This window comes from Dermacentor variabilis, chromosome 4 (genome assembly GCF_050947875.1).
Source record: "Dermacentor variabilis isolate Ectoservices chromosome 4, ASM5094787v1, whole genome shotgun sequence".
Taxonomy (NCBI): domain Eukaryota; kingdom Metazoa; phylum Arthropoda; class Arachnida; order Ixodida; family Ixodidae; genus Dermacentor; species Dermacentor variabilis.
This window is the reverse complement of record NC_134571.1, coordinates 31,410,467-31,434,257: the sequence shown is the minus strand read 5'-3', so window position 1 is coordinate 31,434,257 and position 23,791 is coordinate 31,410,467. Positions and strand designations below refer to the sequence as shown.

Here is a 23,791-nt window from a genome sequence, read left to right as displayed (position 1 = left end):
GCAGCAGAGAAGGAAACGGCGGTGGAGCAGCTGATCTACCTGGATCGAGCGAGGAGACCGAAGTGAAAGCCATAAGCATAGGAACGGCTGACCGACAAGTAAGACGTCATTGTTACCCGCCTAGAAATGAGCAAAAAAAAAAAATAATAGTAACGAAGAAACCGCTTCGCTCCCTGATCATGCAGCTCATCAACGCAGCCGAACAGCAAATTAATGAAGGAGCTAACAGAGAACAGTTGCTCGCAACGCAGGTTTAGATTAAGGGAATAAGCGAAAGCCTCAAGAGCGCCAACGAACAAATAGAGAAATTTCTAAGGGAAGATACTGCCGAAGCTAAATTCGAAAGACTAATTGACATGAAAATAACGACGATCTTGTCTAAAAAAAAGTTCAGAAATCAGAAGCCTGTACACTTGGATTTCAACAACTGAACGAGGCAGGCGGCACCACCAAGCACAGAACAAGACTCAAGGAAGCTGGTTAAGCTACCTAAGCTGGAAATGACAAAGTGTTACAGAAGAGCGTTGGGGTGGAATCGCTTCTGGGCTCTATACCAGAAGGCAGTTCACCTCAAACCTAACACGAGCAAGGGACAGAAGTTCAATTATGCATTAGCCTGCTATGGAAGGGCTTCAGTACTCTGCAGATTAAAATTATGATGAAGCGATAAAAATACTGCAAAAAATGTTCGGAAATTGTGAACAATCATTGGAGCTGCACATGAACGAGCTATTGAGCGTAGAGAAAGTGAGGTCGGCGCAAGAAAGTGATGAACTACGCAAGCTAGTGCACAGTGCAGGTCAACACATTGACACTCAAATCACTGAAGGCGGAGATTGAGAGTTTCGCGCCGACGTTGTTGACAGTGTTCAAAAGAGCAATTACGCAGGAGTTATCAGTGCAGTCAAAAGGAGCAATGAGAAACAGCTCATCGATGGAAGCTAGCGCGCAAGGCAACAAAAAAGTACATGAATGCGAGGAAAAGCTGGACAGGCTTATGTCATTTCTGCGAGGGCAAATATGTTTCCAGGAAGAAACACAGCGTGAACAGGAGCGGATAGTTGCGAAGCCTGGGAATAACAGCAGACGGCTTCGAACAACTTACAGCTTTTATAGCACAGAAAACAAAAGCTGCCTGTTGCAACTGAGGACTGTCGTGGGAACATTACAATGATGAAAAAAAAGGCCGTTCTCACCAAGAATAGAGCATGTTTCAGATGAACCCGACCAAAACACACCGCACGTATTTGTATAGAGCAAGAGTGAAATGCAAGCAATGGAAAGGACGACATGCTGCATCGGTGCGTAGAACGGTGCGGCAAGAAAAGGCAGAGCAGGTCACAACACAGCAAACGGAGGCGACGACGTCTACTCTGCATGCAACTGAAAATCTAGAGCATAATATTGTCCTTTTGCAGACACTGGTAGCTTGGATAGGGGAAACGGAAAGGTGGCAGGCATTGCCGTTTGTCATTAGACAGCGGAAGCCGGCGGACATTTATTGAAGCTGGATTTGCGAAAGAAGTAGATGCGAAGATAATACAACAGGAAAGGCTGACGATTGGTTCGTTTGGAGGAGACGAAAAGTTCAAATTAATGAACGCTGTGTAAGTAACTATGGTAACGCGAGAAAACAGATTAGGCCATGGTAATCAAAGCTCTAGAAGTCGACGTCATATCTCACAGTTGTCTACCTGCTCCAAATCAGAAACGCAGCGAGAAAATGAAACAACTAAAGCTCCAACAGACGCCGTAGGACTCCTCATCGGCTCAGATTAGTATTGGGAGCTCTCTACTTGTAGAACAGAAAAAAATTGAAAGCAGTCTGATGATAATTGAGGCTATACTGGGCTTGGTTCTGCAAAGTCCGTCGGAGAAAACCAAAAGAAAATTAAATCAAGCCGAAATCAAGCAGTCATGGTTCTGAAGGTTGAAGCTGCGGAAACGACCCTTCATAAAGAGCTATACAGGTTTTGGAGATGGAACCAATTGGCATCACAAAACATAGTTGTTATACTGCAGAATCGGAAATTGTAGAAAAATTCGAAAAGCTGTTATTCCAGAGAACCGAGCCACGACAAAGGTTTGCGTAGTATCGGCGTCTCTTCACACACGCGAAGAGGCATCTGGAAGCAGGACCTAATTTAAGTGAAGACATGTTATAGCTGCTAATCAACTTCCGAAAGGAAAAGGTGGCTTTAGTAGGAGACGTTGAAAAGGCATTCCTACAAAGTTCAATCACGAAGAGGACAGAGATGCCAGAAGATTTCTGTGGTGGAAGCATGACGCTGACGGAAAGCTGCTGAATGAAGTAGAAACCTGGCGCATGGCTGCAGTTACTTTCGGTAAAGCACCAAGCACGTTTCTTCTTGCAGCTACAATCAAGCTCCATTTGAAACAAGTGGCTGAGCGATTTCTAGATGCAACAGAAACACTACGGAAAGCGATTTACGTGGATCATGTAATCCTCGGGGCAGCAACGTTTGATGGTGCTATCAAGCTGTACAAAGAAGCAAAACAAGTGTTCAAAGAGGCGGTGATGAACTTGAGAAAATGGACATCCAATGAAGAGAGATTAAACAAAATAATAGATGAAAACGAAAAAGACGATGATCTCACGGAGATTCGAATGAAAGGGAGACACTGCTTCTTGGCATGATATGGAAGCACTCAAAAGAAGTGCTATCCTTCCCTGTGGACAAGTGGGCGTCCTTGCAAGCAACAATGAACTAAAAGGACAGTGTCGCAAGCAGCAGCAAGGATATTCGATCCGCTTGGTTTGCTGTCACCTTCTACGATACGCGCAAATATAGGTTTTCAAAGGCTGCGCAAAACGGACGTCACGTGGAATGATCCACTCTCTAAAGAAGAATGCGACAAGTGGAGGGAGCTCATGTCTGAAGTGCAGGAGATGCGAGTTCTAGAAATTCTCCGATGCTACTCAAGCAAGAATCAATAGTGCAAGCATAGAAGCAGCGTGTGTTTGCCGACGCGAGTTCAACACCATACGGAGCGGCAGCATACTTGGTAGTAGTGTACAACGATGCAACAAAATAGTCAAGGCTACTGACAGCGAAAAGCCGCGTAGTTCCAATCAAAGAGCTAAGTTTAGCAAGGCTTGCGGTAATGGCCGCGGTGCTAGCATCAAGACTAAGCGACTGCATTAAAAGTCACTTCACCAAAAGAATTCAAGAAGCAACCCGCTGTACTGACTCAGTGATTGTACTTCATTGGATCAAAGGGATAAGCAAAAGGGACAAATTTGTTACCAAGCAGAGTCGCTGAAATGAGAGAGAAGACACTACAAACGGGCTGGTCCTTCATTTAGGGTGAACACAGTCCGGCCGATCTATTCCCGCGTAGTATAAGCGCAAAGACGTTGATGAACTCGAAACTGTGGTGGCACGGATCCAAATGGGTTAGCTCCGTAGAGCCGGAAAAAGTAAGCGTTATTTACACGGATATACAGATGGACGATCAACACGAAGTGCAATGTCACACCTGCGCAGGAACAGCAGAGAATAAACCAACCTTGGCAATCAAAATTGTTAATCATATAGGCGGACTCAAAGAGTAACAGCATAGGTATTCAGATTCATAGACAATGCAAGAAAAGAATATAGCAAAGGGCTGTTAACAGGAAAAAGAGATTATAGCTGCAGAGGCATACTGGGTACGACAAACACAACTGCTACTCAGGAAAACAAGTGGCAATGCTGATTCAAGCGCTAAATCCTTTAAAATAAATGGACAAGAAGTCTACTCTGACGACAAAGAACTCACAAGACAGAAAGGACGTTTGCACTACAGCCAATAATCAAGCCTGCACTTCATGGTACTTCCAAAGGACGGGTATTTCCCAGAACTACTGATACCTCACGTTCATCAAATAATATTGCACGGCGGAGTTTAAGCAACGCTAGCGCCCCTGCGAGCTAAGTTCTGGATATTGCAAGTCGCCAAGCTGTAAAAAGTGTTTTGAACAAATGCACAGTCTGCAAGAGGCACAACAGAAGACCGGCCACTCAAACTACAGAACCCTAGCCATATACAGCCTCGCTGTAAAACAGCTTCAGTGGAGGAGCTACGTACAATAGTAGCAAGAGTTGTAGGAGCGCTTAACAATCGACCGTTAATTTACGTGTATAGCGAACTTAATGAGCCCATGCCACTGATGCCTGCAGACATTATAGGCGGACGGCAACAGCTTCAAGACGGTCAAACAAGGCCATACAACAGAGATGTTGAAGAAGCATGGCGAAGTAGATGCAAACTCGTGAAAGCTTGGTGGAAGAAATGGCATTGCGAATATCTGAAGGAAATAGGAGCTACTGTCAAAGCCAAGATGCGACAAGCGAAACCATTGTCCAAAGATGATGCGGTGTTAATTGAAGACTGGGGTCCAAGCGCATTTTGGAAAATGTGCCGAAAGTAAAAAAAGTTACCCCGGGCGCGATGGAATAACAAGAATAACAAGAGCTTGCCTACTTCGGATATGCAACAAAGTATTTATCAGAAGATCTGTGAAAATGTTAAAGGGTGCTTCCAACAGCCCGCCGAAGCCTATGTCAGTGCAAGTTAGGCGGGCAGGAGCCTGTAAAATATCGTCATCAAGGCACTCGAAGACGAAAAGCAAGGCACCGGCTCCTTGTCGCGAGCGAGCGCTGCTATACTTCTTCAATAAAAGGTTTATGTTCGAAGCAGTCACCGGTCTCGATCGTTTTAACACACGACGATCATTTTAATGGAGGAACGTATATTTATCACACTGCAGATTCACCTAACTGTTGTAGAGCAGATAAAGGAATGTCAACAATTGCTCCTTGTAATTGAAGGTAGAGTGGCTCAAGTTGCATCTTAATTAGCATATTAGACCGTGACGACGCATCTCGATAGATCGATAACATGACGTGACAGTAACTGTCGGCACCCTCGATCTCCTGAGTGCTTTGGCTAGCAACGTCACGGAAGACTTTTGAAACTGTAATTTACGGCAGGCCTGAAGTAACTTTTATTTGCCCGTGGTCGTAAAAGCTAAAATAATATTCATAGCCTTTCTATCTTGAAAGCCTAGTGGGCCGCATAACGTCGGGTAGACGGGCATCGTCTGCCGTTTTATTACGTTACAAAAACGGACCTTTGTTTTTGTTGCCTCAAAAAATTTGTCCCCCTTTCCTCCCAGCCCGTTTCTCCTCTTTCTTTAAATCCAGGGTTCAACGGAAACCCGTCTGGTCGGGAAAATGCATGGCGGGAAGTATGGAGCGCCGACCAATCGTTCAAAAGAAAACTTTACCTTCTTTCTTAGGTAAGACACAGCTTGTTTCAACGTTATACAATCGTCGCCATTACATGTCGTTTCAGAGATTGTATGCGCGCAACCAATATTTCTACAGTTGTGTTTATACCGTGTAAAGGTTCCAAGTACTTTAGGCAACAGTTTAAACAAGAAAAGCGGTCACAAACATAAGAATTGACCTACACACGCGGTATGCAGGTCAAGGAACTTGTCGGCGCCGACTCGAAGAATGTTCCCAAGGCTCTGAGTAAAAGCTTACGATTCTGTTTTCAAGACGACACGTCAACTGCCCTCTCTGACGCGAAAAGCGATAAGTACACCGGAAACGCCCGTAAAATCACCACAGCCGTCCGATGAGGCAGAATCATAAGCTGTCATTACGAGAACCTCCTCCCTCTCTTCTTTCTTTTCTTTGTTCCTCCTTTCCCTGAGCGGCATATCCACAAGGACCCTTTTCCAGTTGACCTCCACGCCTTCTTTCCTTTATATTTTCTGTCTGTAGGCTATATGGCCCAAAATTCTGCGCAGCAGTATCTGTCTTTCGCCAAGGCTTAGGCTGGGAGTGGCGTTCATAAACTTCGGGTGTGTGCACTGTATGCGGCGCACCGAATCTCCAGAATGTCCAGAATGAATGCCGTCTGCTTCAAGCCACGGATTATACCATGTATTTCGCCCTCAATGCGTGCACGACCGACAGACTGTGGCGACTGCTCTTTCCCGTCTCATCTCGACAACCAGCTGCTTATGTAAAGCCTGGCAGAGCGTCAGAAAAGGTACTACAAAAAGAGGACATACATAGCACCAATATTTTCTCTGTCATGGCACGCCGAAAAGCTCTCTATACACACTGCCACCTGATCCAACGCTGACCCAACCGTTGTTCTAATACACTGTTTCAGCCAATTGGCCTGGCTGTTTAAATTTCAGACAATCGAGGTCTTACGTAACCCTCCTTTACTTATTTTCCGCCAGCACCATTTAAAATGAGAAAATAATAAGGAGCTGAAGAATGGCCAGAGGAACGCATCGCAGACATCATCAATCTGCCCTTCTCTCACTATATTTTCTCTCCCCTCTTCTGTTAAATCAAGCCAGCTTGCTGGATTCTTGCCTGATATTCAGCAGTTCTATTAAATACAACGGTTGTTTTTACATTCGTTAGCATTTCTTCCGACCAGTAGAATGGCACTCTTTGTTCCTCTGCTTTCAAGATGTCAGCTCATCTTGGAAGACGAAAAGGAGTCAACGTAAACTATTTGTAAGCTGGCCATTCGAAGGAATATTAGTTAAGGGGTTAGAAAATCTGTCGGTGAACATTGGCATGTAGCTTGCCAGAACGTGTAGCAAATGTCTTGCAGTCTTGCGACAGTGACGGCTAGGTGAATAACCGCCAACATTAGAACGCTTTCGACCAATCTGCGAATATACCAGGACAAACTATAAGCTCATGCCATATTATGGGATAAACTATACTATATATACTCTATAGGGTGTACTAGGATATGCTAGGACAAGCTATATTACACTATCTGCGGGCCTGACAGGCCCGCTGACAGGGTAGGATATGTTTTAATTGCAACACGGGAAATGAGAGCACCTTATCGATGGATAAAAGATCTATGCCCACTTTCTAAGACATTGCTGAAAAAAGTTATAGTCATTACACGCCACGAAACACAGCCAATTTTCTTTAATGGTAGGTCTAGACGAAATCGGTATGTCTAGTGCTTATCATTAAAAAAAAGAGTGAAAACGAAACATTGTACGGAGAGACGCGCAGAAGGAACCAAACGCCCCTCTTTGCCGGTATGAGATTTCTCGCAGAGCTATCACTTTCGTCGAGCCATTCCAGGCGTTGATTAGCGTCTCAAAGGATTCCAGTTAAACGACAAACCCGCTGCCTTGGTCAGTGCACCGTCATTTTGATCCGCATTCGAGTGGAAAGCGCCGTCTGCGCAGATGTCGCAATCCTTCTCGAGAAAGGGGTCGTCACTGTGTTTTACCCTTTTGTTTTCTCATTCCGGACGTTGTAAGAAGAAACTTTCCGCTCGGCAAAGGAGGATCAGATCTTCCTTTCCGCCGTACAGACATAATTCTTTCGCTTTCATCTGAATCCCATTTTACGGCGATCGATCGCCTTTATCTCGAAGCAATCTGACTGGCTGGGTGATGACGATTTTAGAGAGAAGAAACACGAAAATAATAAGTAAAGTCGAGCCAACCGTTCGCGGTCGTAGTCCTCGGCCGGGCGCCTCAAGTCGGCCCTGCTGCTCCTCGCCTCGTAGTCCTCGTACGCCGAGCTGGGGCTACCCGCCGACGTTCGTTGCTGCGGACGCGCCTCCCTCTGACCGTAGTCGTCGCGGCCAGGCTCCCATCTCGGCGGCGGACGGGAATCGTTCCCTTGCTGCTGTTGCTGCGGTCGACTGCGTGCTTCGTAATCGCCGTTCCACCGACCGCGGTCCGCCGGCGACGCCTGCCTATCGGCTCTCTGCCTCACGTCGTCGTACTCGTACTCTGATCTCCTCGGCCTGTCGGTCCTCCTGAACTCGTCCTGGCGTGCCATGTGTGCACCACCGCCTTCCCTGCGGGGCTCACCGGCTTCGCCCTGCCGCCTGATCCGCTCGCTGTGCGCTGCCTTGCGTTGCTGCTCGTCCTCCGCGCTGGCGTAGTATTCCTGTCGCTTGTCGCCCGCGTACTGTCCGCGGGCTGGGCTTCGGGAACTCGCTTCGTAAACTTGTGCCGGCTCTGGCTTGCCGCCCCTCCAGACGTCTTTCGGTGCGGAGGGAGGCCTGTAGTCACTCCTGGAACCCGGTCCGTGCTCCTGGTACCGAGACTCCCTGCTCCTGTAGTCGCTCCCGTCTTCCGCAGCATGCGACTGGGATCTTCCAGAAAGGTTCTCGCAGGAGGGCTCCCTGCGAGAGTACTCCTGCAAGGGGTACTCCCGATCGCCGCGACTACTGTGGTGCGTGCTCTTGCCGCGGTGGTCCCGTGCCTGCAGGAAGTCCACGTCGGCGCTCTTAGTCCGCGACTCTCTCCAGCCGTCATCTCTGCGCCGGTCGTCCTTGGTCTGTACTTGGGGTTCAACGGTTTCCGACCTCGGCGCTGTAGCCCGCGACGCATGGTTCTCCGCTTCCCTCGGATACCTGGACTCCCTCGCGGATGGCTGGTCGCTGCGCGCGTCCGGTCTCGGGGACCTGTTCGAAGAGAAAGAATGGTGTGGATCGGCACAAACCTTCGGTTAACGAACGAGTGACGAATGGTGGGAACAGCGCATCGCAATAAAGCCGTCAGACAAGCAAAAAGCTGAAAGTGAGCGTTTGATAACTAGAAAAAAACAACATTAAAAGTGATGTTATGCTTTTTGGAGTTGTAGCGGCATCAGCGCTTGCATCGCGTGAATTTATTGTAAGGCGCTCGCATCCTCACGAGCCCTAGTGCTCCACATAGCACGCTTCACAGCGGGCCAGTGTTCACTAGATTAAATCAAGGCTGACACAATGCTGACATACCCTGTTTGATCTCTTCGCGAGCGTCTCGAAGCCTACGGGTTCACCTTGTCGCTCGTCGTCGCAGTATAACTGGAATAGCATGTCACGCAATAGTGACGGCGTGGCGAGCATTATTACCTACGTGTATTCTAACCTCTGTTTAGTTCTTGCTTCCCCGCATCGTAATATCCTTTTTTTCTCTGCGTAAGAGCGGGAAAAAAAGATAACCCTCGCTGCAAGATTTACTATTCTTTTAGTTCATTCTGGAGCGGCTCCATGTATTTGATTAGGTCTGTTCTGGCTTTCTGTTTTATCAACAATCTCTACAGCATAAGCGTAGTAATCATAGTAGGTATGCGCCGTGATTATTCATATCAAGCACTTTAATTTAGACACGACAGTAAGTGATAGAAAGGGCTGTTGACATAGATTTGGCGGTTGTTGAAACTGTGAAGTTGATACATTTTGCAAATCTGACACTCTTTTTTGATTAAGATATATTTTAGTAGGGAATGGAAAGACACTACGCGGTGACCAAGAAGCAGTGCAAATACCAAATAGAATTCACGTACAAATAAACACAGTAATAGCGAAAGGGGTACCGTGAACTAAGTCAAGACAGGCTAAGTTACATCTGAGAACGTCTTGCAGAAAAAAGAAAGGCTAAAGTGGTAGTGACTCCAAGCACCATGCATACTGTTCTCTAGTTAAGCCCGTCTGTGTGCATTAAAACCGCCTGGTTTTGTAAGAAATTGCGGCGCTAAGTTTGCAACGGGATCGAGAAAAGGTTCATGTATACAAACCACAGCCCTTCACTATCCACACAATTTGTAGCAACCAAAACTCAAAGGCGATCAGTTTGTGTTCAGCTGTGTATATGGTGCTTTGAAGGAAGAGGTAAGAGGTACAAGTGCGCGAGAAGCTTGTGTCCAGTGCGTTAGCTCTGTTCGTGTTAAGGGCTCATTATGCAAGCAAAAATTTAATCCTTAAGGGTAAACAGATAAGTTGTAAGAATTGCTGATTCAGTGAGACCTACCTGTACGGCAAAGGTAAAGAAAGTTTTGATTTGACGTGATGAAGTTCTACGTAGATCGGCTCTCGTTATACGAGTCAAAGGCGCGTTGCGCGACGCCGTAAACGCTTCTTATAGAGCTGCAAAAATGTAATTATCGCAGACTTCGACAAGCAAATAAATCTTGACCAGTGTGCCATTGTCGTATACCATCTACCAAAGAGCTCGCATTCTGATTCAAATAACAACTGGAACTGCATTTCCGCATTCCACGCCTCAGCTTTCCCAGACGATGCAGGCCGTTTGAACTATAGGTACATACGTACACTGCACATCTCTTGGCTTTTACGAAAGCCTACTCATTCCTTATTGGAATGTCCGACACACCGATTTGTGGTTCATGCAACTGTGAAGAGACGATCGAGCACGTGTTTTGTTTTGGTAATCTCTATGGCATCGAACGCGACGTTCTTCGGAGGGTGTTAAGCCGATTAGATGGCAGGCCATTTTCTGAGACTAAAATTCACGGACCATGGCCCCACGCGTCCCAGGCTTACAAAGCGACGCGGACACTGCTAAGTTTCATGAAATCGACTGGCCTCATTGACCGATTGTAGGCGAGAAGTGATGAACAACCGCACGTATTCACACCGATAGTACCTTATTCCCTCCCTCTCCTTTCTTTTCTTCCCTTAAATCCCTTCCCCGTACAGGGTAGTAAACTAGACGTGTGCCTGGTTTACCTCCCTACCTTTACTTCCTTATTTTCCTCCTCTTCCGGCGCACCCTTCGCTACTGATCACGATATCGCAGCTTAGATTCCCGGCCGCGGCAAACGCATTCCGACGTAGGCAAAATTTCAAAAGCCACGAGACACCTCACTTTGGTGAGGGAGGAGATGTAGTGGGGGGGGGGACTGTAGCGTATATAATAAGCGCTTTCACAGTGTCACTTCACAGCGCATTAGTGCCTTCTGCGATGCGACGACACTATATTGCAATGCGTAGGAACTGCTCATTAAAGGCCAACAGTAACGAAATTTTGAACCACGTAAGAAACTCTCTAGTTTCACACAGTGTAGATATGAAAGCAACCTTCATGCAAAACGTTACGTATGGAATGCGAGTGGAGGCGTCATGAAAAGCTCGCAGAAATAGACGTTTTTGACATCGAAACTAAAACAAAGTTGGATTGTATTGTGTTTATGCATCTGATGTTCTACTGGGTGCCATATTTTGTGACACTACTCGCTATTTTTGCGCATACTTGTTTCCTTTCCTAAGTGACGAGAAGTAGTCGGTGCCTCCATAAAGGCGCCAAGCTCTCCTATTTTCATATCAATAAAAAAGAAAAGAAAAAAAGACACCTTTATTATCGCTCTCCGGAAATTAAGTACTATCCAGAACGTCCAGAACCAGTGCAGCACCTCGGCATGAGCCCTGGTGTTATACAGCCGCTGAAAACTTTAGAGGCGACGGGGTGGAACTTGAGTCGTATCTGCTTAACCCCCGGATACCAGCGTCGTCTCCTTCGGTACTGTTTAAAGGCTGCTAACAAGTAAATTCTACAATTACCTGCGCTGCAGCCTTGCCTAGATTACTTTAATACTACACGCTACTCATTTGGAAATGATATGGCCAAAGAATATTTTCGTCGCAGTTGGCCTGTAAGGATTAAATTAGCTCGCAAAGTGAAATAGGGCAACAACAACAACAACAACAACAACAACAACAACAACAACAACAACAACAACAACAACAACAACAACAACAACAACAACAACAACAACAACAACAACAACAACAACAACAACAACAACAACAACAACAACAACAACAACAACGGCGACAACGACGACGAAGGCGACGACGACGACGACAGAAACAAGAACAACGACGACGAAGGCGACGACGACGACGACAGAAACAAGAACAACGACGAGGACGACAACGACAACGGCGACAGCAACAACAACAACGACGACGAAGACGACGACTACAACAACAACAACAACAACGACGACGACGACGACGACGACGAAGACGAAGACGACGACGACAACAACAACGCCAACACCAACGAAGACGACGACGACAACAACAAAGCCATTTATTGTAAAGCACCCGGAAGCTTCAAAATAAACTGAAACGGATTGTTCAGAAAGAAAGCTTATCAATTGAAGGAATAAATTTCCCTGATCAGAAGATGCCATCCAGCACCACCACCTTATTCGCCGCGGTAGCTCCGTGGCTATGGCGTTGCGCGGCACGAAGTCGCGGGTTCGATCCTAGCCGCGGCGGCCGCATTCCGATAGGCTGGGAATGCAAAAACGTTCGTGTGCCGTGCATTTGGGTGCGCGTTAAAGAAGCCCAGGTGGTCTAAGTTAACCCGGAGCCCTCCACTATATACGGCGTCCCTGATAAACCTCTATGCAGTTTCGGGAAGTTGAACCGTGCACGTAATTAAATTCTTAGCGCCATCCCCTTGTCGGGACACTCATTAGAACAGCCGTGACAGCTACAGCGCTGTTGTAGATGGCGCAGAGTGAATGCGGAATGAACGACGACATTTCCTTAACACTGTGTGCTTCAATATTTGATAGCGGGAGAGTAAATAATCACGCAAGTCTTAAAAAAGCTCGCGATGAGGTACCGAAATAATGTCTAGACAGAGTTATTGAGCTAATCAAGATTATTGCCAAAACAAAAGGCATGTACGAGGAACCTCCCCGTCAGGGAGGAGGAACCTCCCTGACGGGGAGCTGTTGGATCGCGGACTCTTGCGGACCAGGTAGTTGCCGCCAACGTACTCCATCAAGGATGGGACGTAAATGAAAAAAAAAATGAATTCTGGGTATTTACATGCCAAACCGATGATCTGATCACGAGGCACGCCGTATACTGAGGGACTCCGGGTGAACCTCAACCACCTGGGCGGGTACACAAGCGTTCTTACACTCCGCAGCCATCGGAACGCGGCTGCTGCGGCCGGGATCGAACCCGTGATCTTACGCTCAAACAGCTGAATGCCATAGATAGCCACTGAGTTACCGCAGGGGGTGGTAAATAAAAAGCTCCCGTCGTCTGCTCACACATTATTCGCTCTTTTTTCCCCCCGATACTCCCTAAATGTTTGCCCTAAAACGAAGGCCCGAATAAAAACATTTAGTTTAGTCAGGGTTCGCCATGAACACACGCTCTAGTATGGAAATTTGGGCGCACGGTAAAGAACCGTCTGTGCTCGAAATTATTCGCCAGCATTCCGCTATGGCGTCCTTCATAATATTTGTGTCGTTGCGGGACATCAGACTAAATGACATTACTGCGGCCAAGTATAAGCTGAGGCCCACTGCCGAATGCGCTTCTGACGTGATACTCGTGCGCACGTAAACATCCACCACGAAGATTCCTTCGCAACTGCTTGTACCTTGCTGTGTGTACAGGTGACACAGCGACAGAAGGATAGGAACTAAGTCACCCCCCCCCCCCCCCCCACACACACACGCACACACACAGGCACGCGCGCGCGCGCGGAATCACTATTATCTGAACAAAGGAAGTGGGGGCGGCGGGCAGCCGGATTCTTGCGTGGCGGCTCTCGCTACTCGCCTGGGAGGCTGCAAATCGCTTTGGGACAGCGATTGTCCTCCTTGGCCGGCGCCAGTAACCCGCGAAATCTCCTCTCGCGGGACGCATTCCTTGGGCGTCGTCTCTTATCGCCGGTGGCCATGCAGGTCGACTGGTGCGCACTAGAGCAAGGCGTTGGCTGGTAATGTGAGACATGAAGTGGGTAGCTGTCTCGGCCGACCATTCAAAATACACTTGAATTTGCCGCCATTTTGTGAATAGTGCGTTTACGTCAGTAATACTAGTGTGTTTAGGATTAGTTTGCTTCAATATGATTTATACAATTTCCGACGCACTTTCTCAAGGTTTATCTCTCCTTTTTCCTTTAGTCGCCAGTCTCTTGGTCGATTCCCTGTAGTGGTTCGGCGCGGTGGTTTGAGGAGCACGGAACCAAGCGCTCTCTGCTGGCGCCATGTCAATACAACATTTGTGATACTTTCCCAATACAAACACGGACTACTTCAAGTTCAGTACACGTCGTGTGCGATCTCGAAAATGCTTCAATTCCAGAGTATTGATAAATATAAAGCCAAGTTAGCACGTTGGTACCATTCTAGCTGTGTCTGCAAAGCTAGTTCTGACGCGGGTTGATCTGACAGGGTTTAGCGCAAGCGATCGCATAGTCTCGCCGAGCTCGTGAAATCTCTCGAAACGCCGTTGGTAAACAACGAGGGACTGATCGAAGCAACGCACAAGAAAGTGGAGGAAAATTTGCTCGTCTCGAGAATCACCGAAGCCAGTTCAGAGACCAGTTCCCCGACTGCTATAGAGCTCATCAGCACCAGCTTGGGCCATAATCTGGTACATATCGGGGGGGTGGGGGTGGGGGTGCAGGTTTTAGAAGTTCTTACACCACCCGCATACACCCCCTAGCGTTGCATAGCGGGAACTATGAATTGCGCGAAACATTAGGGATGACAAAAATATGCTTGTGAAAAATTCAAGGACCACGCAACAAAGCTATGGAACGAACAAAAAAAAATATGTAACGCTGAGATGCAGGAAGGCAGAAGGGCAGGCGATATTCGACTTGAGGACATTATATTGGAGTTAGCAAACTTATGTAGTTATGCAGTGATGCAAGAAGAAAAAGAAGAAACGCGCGCACTAGAGGTACTATATAGGCTTTCCTATCGGCGAGAGAGAGCATTTCCTGCCTGGGCTTACGCGCGTAAATAAGAAGCTCGCTGCTGCCGCTTCTGCTGCAGTGCTTTTTTTGGGTGGAGTTTACTCGGATTCAGAGGAATCCAGAAGGCATTATGGCGACGCCCAGGGATCTCTCGTTGGCACACTACCGCTGTATTAGTATAATATACGGCGGCTTCTTCTTTTTATGTTTCTTTTTTTTCGAATACGGCATTTAAGCTTTATATAAGACTTTCCTTTGCCGTTGCCATCTTGTAAGGAAGCGGCTGCTATAAGCGAGTGAATTTAGAAAGCGTGGGGGGTTTCTGTACGGCCGCAATATAGTAACGTGACTAAAGAGATAATTTAAGTTGCCTTTTGCCCAATCTCTGCAACTTAGTCCCGATATAGACGTGCGCCGGTGTGCCGGTGCCGCCACAAGTGGTGAATGATGTTTGAGCCACATTGTTCGGACTCCGTGCGCTTATCTATGTAGGGTGGGTTAAGCGTGCGCAGACGTGACCTCAAAGATAGCTCCTGGCGTCCAGGCAGGCGACTTCGATGCAACTCCACGTTATCAAAGGCTGCCCCCCGAGTTCACCGTGCGGCTGTGCTTATCTGTCACGCACCCAATGGATCAACGAGTGCTGGTCGCCATAGTGCGTCTGGCTGCCAGTTCCAGCACAATAGGTACGATACAGAGCGTTTACAAAAGGCTTAGAAAAGAACGGAGGACAGTTTCTCGAACGTATAACATGGAGAGCTTGAGGTGCTTGCGCGCCTGCATGCTTCGAAAACCACTGCACTAGGTCAGAGCACTGACCTCTTTTTGTGCCACGGGAAGGCGGCACACACACACACACAAAAAGAAGAGAGAAAAGAAAGCAGTATGGATTAAAATTTTTTTTAGCAACAATTGCACGAGGTATGTAAGGTTCTTCGTTTGTGGACAGTATATATCGCAGTAAACATTCCTCATACTAGCTAATCAAGCCTGGTGTCACCTACCTGAGAGAGAGAATGAGCTTTAATGAAAAGGATGGCGCAGTGGCCTCAGCAGGCGTGCGGGCCAACGGTGGGGATCATAAAAGAAACAAATAAATAGAAAAAACAACAACAAAAACGAACAAACCCCTACACGTTCATAACCTGCCTGCCAAGCCGGCCTGATAGTTTGCCGGGCGTCGACCTGAGGGGGTGGCGTGGTCCATGCCTCCATTGAGGCAAAAAAAAAAAAAAGAAAAAGAAAACTGCATCCTGTGAGGGCACGATTTAGCGAGGGCGGATTTCAGGCAAAGTGAAGAAATCCTCCTTTTTATTAACTTCGAATGGGCGGCGTCGTACGGCAGGAGCCCTTTTCTTTTGCACGAGGTGCATATGCCCAACAAATCAGCCGTACTAAATTACACCGTCTGAAGTTTTTGTATTTACTGCTTAATAATGCATTAAAGATCTCTCCCACAGACTTTGTTCGTATAAACACAAGACTAACACGTCACAAGCGTGCACTCACCCTTGAAGAATATTTCTGTCACAGTAATACTTTCCGATATTCTTTTTTTCCACAAGTTGTCCGAGATTGGAATCGCTTGCATCCATCAGTCGCGGCTCAGCGCACCATAGACAAATTTATTACCGTCGCCGAGAGCTCTGTGCTTACATTCCTCTCAGCATAACCTTGTTCATAATCGTATATTACAGTGTTCCTCTCAATGTATTTATTGTATTCAAGTGGCATCATCAGTTTTTATTGTCATGTGTATTGCATGTTTTGCCTTTATTTTTGACTGTCAAAAAACATGTATATTAGCACTGAACCTTTATTTGTATGTTTTGCCCTCTCCTGTAAAAATCTCAAAAAGGGATTGACAGTATTCCGAAATAAAATAAAATCTCATCCGCACAAAACTCAATTTTTATATCCAGAAACTGTAGGCAGTTACCCCCAGGCACCTCAATGGTGAATTGCAAGCCATTTCCATGTTGGCAGAATATGGATAAAATATCGTGCACACTCTCTTCGAAGTTAAAACTTTCGTCCTTATTAAAAAATATCAAAAAAACATTCACGTATCTAAAGACTTTAAAAACGTGCCTAGCTTGTAAAACCTGACGTAAAACTCGATCCATTTGAGAAAGAAAAATATTACGCAACATTGGCGCCACATGGAGTCCTATACATATGCCGGTTTTCTGCAGGAGATACTGCTGGTCAAATGTTATAAAAGTCGATTGCAAGTAAAACTCTATAAGGGTTAAAAAATCTTCAATGGAAACTCCCGCATTGTTCTGAAAGGAAATGGGTTCGTTTTTTTCTATACACTCTCGGACTGCAGCAAACAGGGCCTTGTGAGGAACAGAGTAAAACAAATCTACCACATCCATGGAAAAGGCGCGCCCAACAACACATTGCGATTTCAGGAAGTCACACACTTCGTCAGATTTCTTGCGCCGAAAGTGTCGTGTACGAAATCTTCCTCTCATGCGGCCGCTCCTACATAGGGCAAACTGGGCGCTGCATTAACGACCGAATTAGGGAACATGAAAGAAACGTAGAGCAAGATAAAGTAGGGCCAAACATACCCAAGCACATTAGGTCCTGCCCGTCACGCTCTTGTGAGCCATGCTTTGCAGGGGCGCGGATTCTAGCAAAGAGTAAAGATGCAAAAGCTCGGGAAGTAATTGATGCTTTCTTTATCGAAAAGAAAGGAATCATGTGCGTAAGCGACCCATCAATATCTCTATATAAGGCTGAAAAGAAATATTTAACCAGTACAATTCCATATCAATCTTCATCTGATTGTGTTCCTTGCGTCTAAGACGGCTATGTAAGTGTGTGGTGTGCATCCGATTAAAGCAGCTGCAAGTGGCGCACTGTCCCGTCTCCTTTCTTGCTTCTGCGTGTGTTCGCGCTTAGTACCCAAGATGAATGAAACTGCAGTCTCGAACAAAGTACTTTTGTCCGTTTCATGCAAAGAGAATCCAGCATACTGAGATGTATGTTAATCGAATTTATAACTATATGAATGACCATTAAACTGATAAATATGCAACTTTTATCACTGCTTACCTGACTGTAAAAATGTTTCGTATAACGGCGATATACCGCCTAATACCTTAATGTAATTCCATAAAGGAATTGCTTTTAAACGTTCGTAATTTACAAGACCCGTGTTTATGTGACATCGCTTGCATCCATTATAACATACGTCATAAAAACTTTATAAAGTATACACACATTACACACACACACACACACACACACACACACACACACACACACACACACACACACACACACACACACACACACACACACACACACACACACACACACACACACACACACACACACACACACACACACACACACACACACACACACACACACATATATATATATATATATTATAGGCATCTATGCGCATTCCATTTCACTTTGCTGTGCGACTGCTCTGTCCTTCTATTCAGTAACATTTGAGGCAGAAATGCTACATAAGATGGGGCGCTAATTCGGACCGGTTGGTTGAACATCGATATGCTGAACATTAACAGCGTTAACAACGGGAAGACAACCCGGGCACTGCAGAAATGCTACAGGTTCTACGTATTTGCACGGATGGCACGAATTGTATCTGATTTTATGCAAATGCGCTGATTTTGTTTGTGATAAGGGTGCGTTTCGAGGAGCGTTGCACTATATCGCTCATATACTTATGGCTGTTATACGGTCATCGTTAGTATGCAAAGCTGTGTTACTGAGTGGGCCTCGTAATGAATAATCCGAGGCACCGAGCAGGCAAAGAGGCGATGCAGGATGGCACTTTCTCAGCTCCGGAGTGGACTTCTGTGGGAAGGTTTAGCTGCGCGAGCTCGCATCGAGTGCGCAAGCAAATCAGCTTCTCAGCTTCCGTTGTTCGAGCTGCCATTGGCTGAAAATGTCGCCGACCATGGTGGCTTATAGTAACTGAGGTGTTTTGCTGTGGAGTCCAAGTGTGTATAAAGCGTGTAATTCACCGCGTTCCGATGGAAGAAGGATTAAAAAAATATTGCTCCTGAATTTATATCTTTTATAGGCAAAACCCATAATTTAGCTATTTGAATCAATAATTCGGAGCCCTCGACTTCTTTCATAACTTATGGTGCAGATTTCGGGAGGAAAAAAACCCTGTCAATAATAATGAAAACGTGAGCCTTCGCGCAAGGTATACGCGACATTAAAATTCGCTTTCGTATAGCATCGGTTTAGATGCCTATTGCTTCACGATATAAAGTGAACAAACCGCGTCGTTCATTCATAAGCGCATTGATCAAGTTACCAAGCTTCGCTGCGGCTAGGCGAGGTCACCAGAAAACCGAGCAGCGTAGAAATGGCATGGACGGCAACATCGGTGTTTCTCGCTTTTGCACATATGCATGAAGCAATGCAGTGTGGCAGTCATATGCATATCTGAGGCGAGAATTTGCGCTTATTTTACAGAACAAAATAGCAAATATGTATATAGATGGGCCCAAGAAGCGTGCCGCCGAACTTCCTCCGGGCTGAGCGCGTGGGAACGTGACTAGCATGGGGAAACGGAAATGCTTGGGTCGAATTGGGCGAAAGTGGCGAACAAGCACGCAGCTCGGGCGCGAAGAGAACAGCGCAAGAAACGTGCTTCCGTCCTCGCATTGTGGTCGTTTGTATTTCCTCCCGTTTCCGGTCAGCCACGTCAGCGCGACGTAAAGTGCCTTCCAGCTGTCGACGTCAGTGAGAACGCCAAGCGCGAGATATGCGAGACCATTAAAAAAGAAAGGAAAAAAAAAAAAGAAACGGGCAGCGAGAGTGTTTGCGTGCTTCCGGACCGCGCGACGAACGCTCGTTCGTGAATGCATACGCTCGAAGAGGTGCAGCAACGATGGCATATATGCAGTATAAGGCCTGGCTTTTATAACGTCGCCTTGGGCAAACAGTGGCGATATGATTTGTTGTGTCGCGCGCAGTAGGGGCACTCCGATTTACGACGAGGGTGGACTGTCAGCTTGCAATGTGCTTGCCTGCGCGAACGCGGGACGGAAAAATAGAGAGACGGAAAAAAAAAGAACAGAGTATATGTACCTTTCTAGGAGATGTAATGCACCTTCAGCATTTGAAGACGAGAGATTTCCGCTGGCGCGTATCTGCTGTGTGAGCTAGACAGATCGCGGTGCAGGCTTCTCTCGCTCTTTCCCTCTCTGACCCCGTACCCCTCAAACACAACCCACACATACGCTATATATATATATATATATATATATATATATATATATATATATATATATATATATATATATATATATATATTTGAAGAAACTTAGGTAGGGTTCACCGACATCACGAAGGGTAAATAGGATGCTTAAGCACACGCAGGCACTAAGCCATACTTGTAACTGAAGAAAAAAAAACAGGAAAAAAGACGAGCAGTTACTCTGCGAAAATGAACTTTATTGCATTAGGCATATGCGCTTACTAATAAAAACAAGTGTTCACGGCAATGAAACCTACACTTTCAAAGTCTGCAACGGGCCTCAGCCCAAGCCTGATCCAGGCGATAATGAGCGGCTGTGAAGCGTTGTCAGGTTAGTCGGTAGGCTGCCGATTTTGCTGGGCATAGAGGGTGCAGTCCAGCAATACGTAGGGTACGTTGTCCTCCGCAGCATCCACGTTCGACGCGGATCTTACACGATTTAATTTCAAATTGCTGCCAAAGGTGAGCCGTTCCTTATTGTGACAAGTGTCATTCTCTGCACGAAATATTTCAATGTTTTCTTGTTATGCATGTATGCATGCATGTGCTATTTAATTTTCTTTTCTGAATTTCTTTTGTGTCTGCTTTATGTTTGTTTATTTTTTTCTGCTTCTTTCTGCCGCTGGCAGCTGCTAGGGTGACTCGGCCCAGTCAGGCGACTGTAGCCTTTTGCCGAGACCTCTAAGGCAAGATTTTTTAAAGCCGCCTTAAATAAATAAACGAATAAAAGACGGAAGAATTAAAGAAGAAATGAAGAAGGCGAAAGGTGTGAAACACACTTCATTGTGGAAATTGTGCTGTTTCCGGTGCTAGTTGTCAATTTTTCATTTAAAACGAAGCTTTCTTCGCCTGCCTCCCCAGGGTTTGTCGTGGCTTTGTATGCTATCTCGTTGACATTGTATCTCTTCGAGCAAACTGGGCTCGATCCCTGAGAATGAAGGATGTGTGGCTTCGCAAGCGTTTTAACGCGGTTTGGAACGCTATCAGGAAGACAGCGCAACCCTGATAATTCTGACAATGCTATCAGGTTACAATTGTCTATTTGTAGCCTGTGGACCGAGCTTCTTTGACTCTCCTGGTTTGGCGTCGATGCCACACCGAGTAGACGCAGCGGGGTTATCCTCCACAGCTGTGTCGACGGTAAGCGATTGCATAAGTTGGAAATAAAACGTATAGTTGCACGCATCGGGTGTCTCCTTGCACAGCAGTTACTTGAAACGATTCGTGGAAGTTTCGTTTAAACATCTATTGCGACATGGGGACGTTAGATATGTGTGAATATTTTCTTTGTATCTGATTGTCTAGAAATTAAATAATAATGTTAACACCGACTCATACCAACTTCGCCGAAACAAGGAATTCCAGTTCAGAGTCTATGGTATGAAGGGCGTAGCAAATAACTTTAGTGAAGCAACACTCTAGGAAGACGCAGCCGAGTGCCTGATGTTGTCTGTTGTATGAACAAATTACACTGTTTTATACATTCTGCTTATTTGTATGATTATTCAAGAGTAATTAGCGAACTTTGCCAGTACTAACCTTAGGACAAAACTTTCAAAGTGAAAGTTGAAGAGTGTTCTAGGAAGCATTTAATTAAGAAACTTTTTAACTTCCTTATAGTTACGTAATAATTATTTCTGTGTCCAAAAGAGAGCCGGTGATGTGTGCGTGCATGCGTGCTTGTTCGTTTTCTTTTTCGTTCATTTTCTTAGAGGGAGGCCCTAGGCCTGCGGTGCCCTTGTTTTATGGAACTTTTACGTGTCAATTCATCTACATGGTTACGTCATGATGATGATCATTTCTTGTACCGGATATCTTGCTGCGGAGTCGACATGGCTGGATAGCTTCGGCGCGGAGCGCTTGATAAGCAGTTATTAGCCGTGAAGCAGAAGCCAACGGTGAACATTTTATTTCCTACTTTTTCACTGTACCTAGGCGGGGCGAAAAATTAGTGTAAAAAAATACACATACGCCTAAGTTTGGACATGATCATCTATTAGCGCTGATTTGTTGAAAACTAGAGTGAATTTTAAACCTCATTGCCGGCATATTTGTAATGAGCTGTGGTACTATACTCCGTGCTCACTGACGCCGCACTTAAGTTGTGTTTGTGAAGTACTTGGGGCCTTTCTTCCGGGCTACTTAGAAACTCCGAGATGAATCTCAAGTTACCCTGCTTATGGTCGATCGCGGCTAAAGGTTTAGAAAACTCAATCTGAAGGAGATTAAGCAAGGTTCTGCTCGTCACGTCCTAGTGATCAAAACTCTAATGTGGGAGCTCGCTACACTAGGACTTGAACGAAATTCAGAAGCTTTCACGTATGTGCGGTCTCTGTCAAATACCACTTAGTGTTGTAGAAGTTATAACTTAGGTAACCAGGGACCGAGCTCACAAAACTATTCATATCGTAAGGATTGTTCTCGATTCGTCTCTCCTCTGCATTAGAGTGTAGCGAGGTATATTCTTCTTATATTTTTTTTAGCGCATAGTCAGCGAATTGCGAAACTTCAAGCTTATGAAACTTCCGCAGAACTTCACCGCTTAATTCATCAAGCACTATGTATACGACGCTGCCTTCACTTGCTTCTCCCGCGATGTTCTTTCTTCTGTTACACGTTTATTGCCTGTCGGGGGCGATTCTTTCACCTCGTGGCACTTAATTATGCAGATTACAACGTGCTCGCTGAACGTTTCATCGCCCGCGTTAACTCGCATCTTGTGGCAGTTCTTGCGAAGTCTACTTCCTGTGGGAGACGTTATCGTCCCCACGTTAGCCCGCTCCGCCGCCAGGGGTCGCGCTTATTCGAATTAGCGCGTGCCTGCGTAATGGTGAGTCTGCCGTGCGGGCTTGGATTCCACAATCAAGCGACGTAGACGAAATGTTTAAGCGCGCATACGCGGAGGTCATACGGGGAGGAAACTCAATAAGGCCCGCTGTCCGGGCTGGAAGATAGTCTTCAATTGCGCAACAGTCTGCGTGATGTAGGCGCCTTCGCTACATGTTATTGCGAAAAATCCCTGGACGTGAGAAAATGTGTTCTGGTGCTTTGCCATGATGCTTAGGCTCGGACTTAAAAACAGTGGTGCGTAAACATATGCTTTTTTTTAACACTTACTGAACTGATGAAGAGCGCCACCAACACGCCCTCACAGGATATTAGGCAGTACAGTAGCAAGAGCAAATTGGGTGAGGGAACAAACGCGAGTAAATGACATCTTAGTTGAAATCAAGAAAAAGAAATGGGGGGCATGGGCAGGACATGTAATGAGGAGGGAAGATAACCGATGGTCATTAAGGGTTACGGACTAGATTCCAAAAGAAGGGAAGCGTAGCAGGGGGCAGCAGAAAGTTAGGTGGGCGGATGAGATTAAGAAGTTTGCAGGGACAACATGGCCACAATTAGTACATGACCGGGGTAGTTGGAGAAGTATGGGAAAGGCCTTTTCCCTGCAGTGGGCGTAGCCAGGCTGATGATGATGATTATGATGAGGGTTCTCTCTCCCTCTCTCGTTTTAACGCCCTCGAATGCCACAAACTGTACAACTGCAGAACTCGCGTATGCGTACTGCATTCCCAGGCGAGAAGAGTGCGTTTGCACGTCGGCCTGTACCTCTCTTCGCTGTCTCTCTCGTAGGCACGGTTCAGGTATCCGTTATCGGGCTGGCTCCGTGGCGTCGTGTCCTCCGGCTTCTTTGGTCCGACTGCACCAGCGGCGACGGCCGTCACCCTAGGAATGCGCCGTATGCTCTCCGGGATGACTTCGGGCCGCACGTGAGGCTCTTCCGGCTCAGGGTCGAACACGTTCTGCGCAGAGGTTCACCCTTCTTCGGGAAACTATTTAAGACGCAGCTCTAGCTCGGGCCCGACACTGTTGCCGCCTATTCAAATACATGTAAAAGTCATAAATGCTTTTCTGAGGCAACTGGGCCCTAGGCTGATTTAATCAAATTTGTGGCATTTGGGAGAGAATGTTAA

At 46.4% G+C, this 23,791-nt stretch overlaps 1 protein-coding gene across 2 annotated transcripts in view; it reads right to left on the bottom strand.

Moving 5' to 3' along the window:
- LOC142578875 (uncharacterized) overlaps positions 1-23,791 on the bottom strand; it is a 76,896-nt gene that overhangs the window by 16,128 nt on the left and 36,977 nt on the right. For both annotated transcript variants that reach the window (XM_075688540.1, XM_075688539.1), the window contains exons 7-8: positions 23,427-23,620; positions 7,519-8,490 (exon numbers count right to left, since the gene is read on the bottom strand). In XM_075688540.1, coding sequence (XP_075544655.1) covers positions 7,519-8,490; positions 23,427-23,620 — 1,166 coding nt within the window. The remainder of the gene's footprint in view (positions 1-7,518; positions 8,491-23,426; positions 23,621-23,791) is intronic.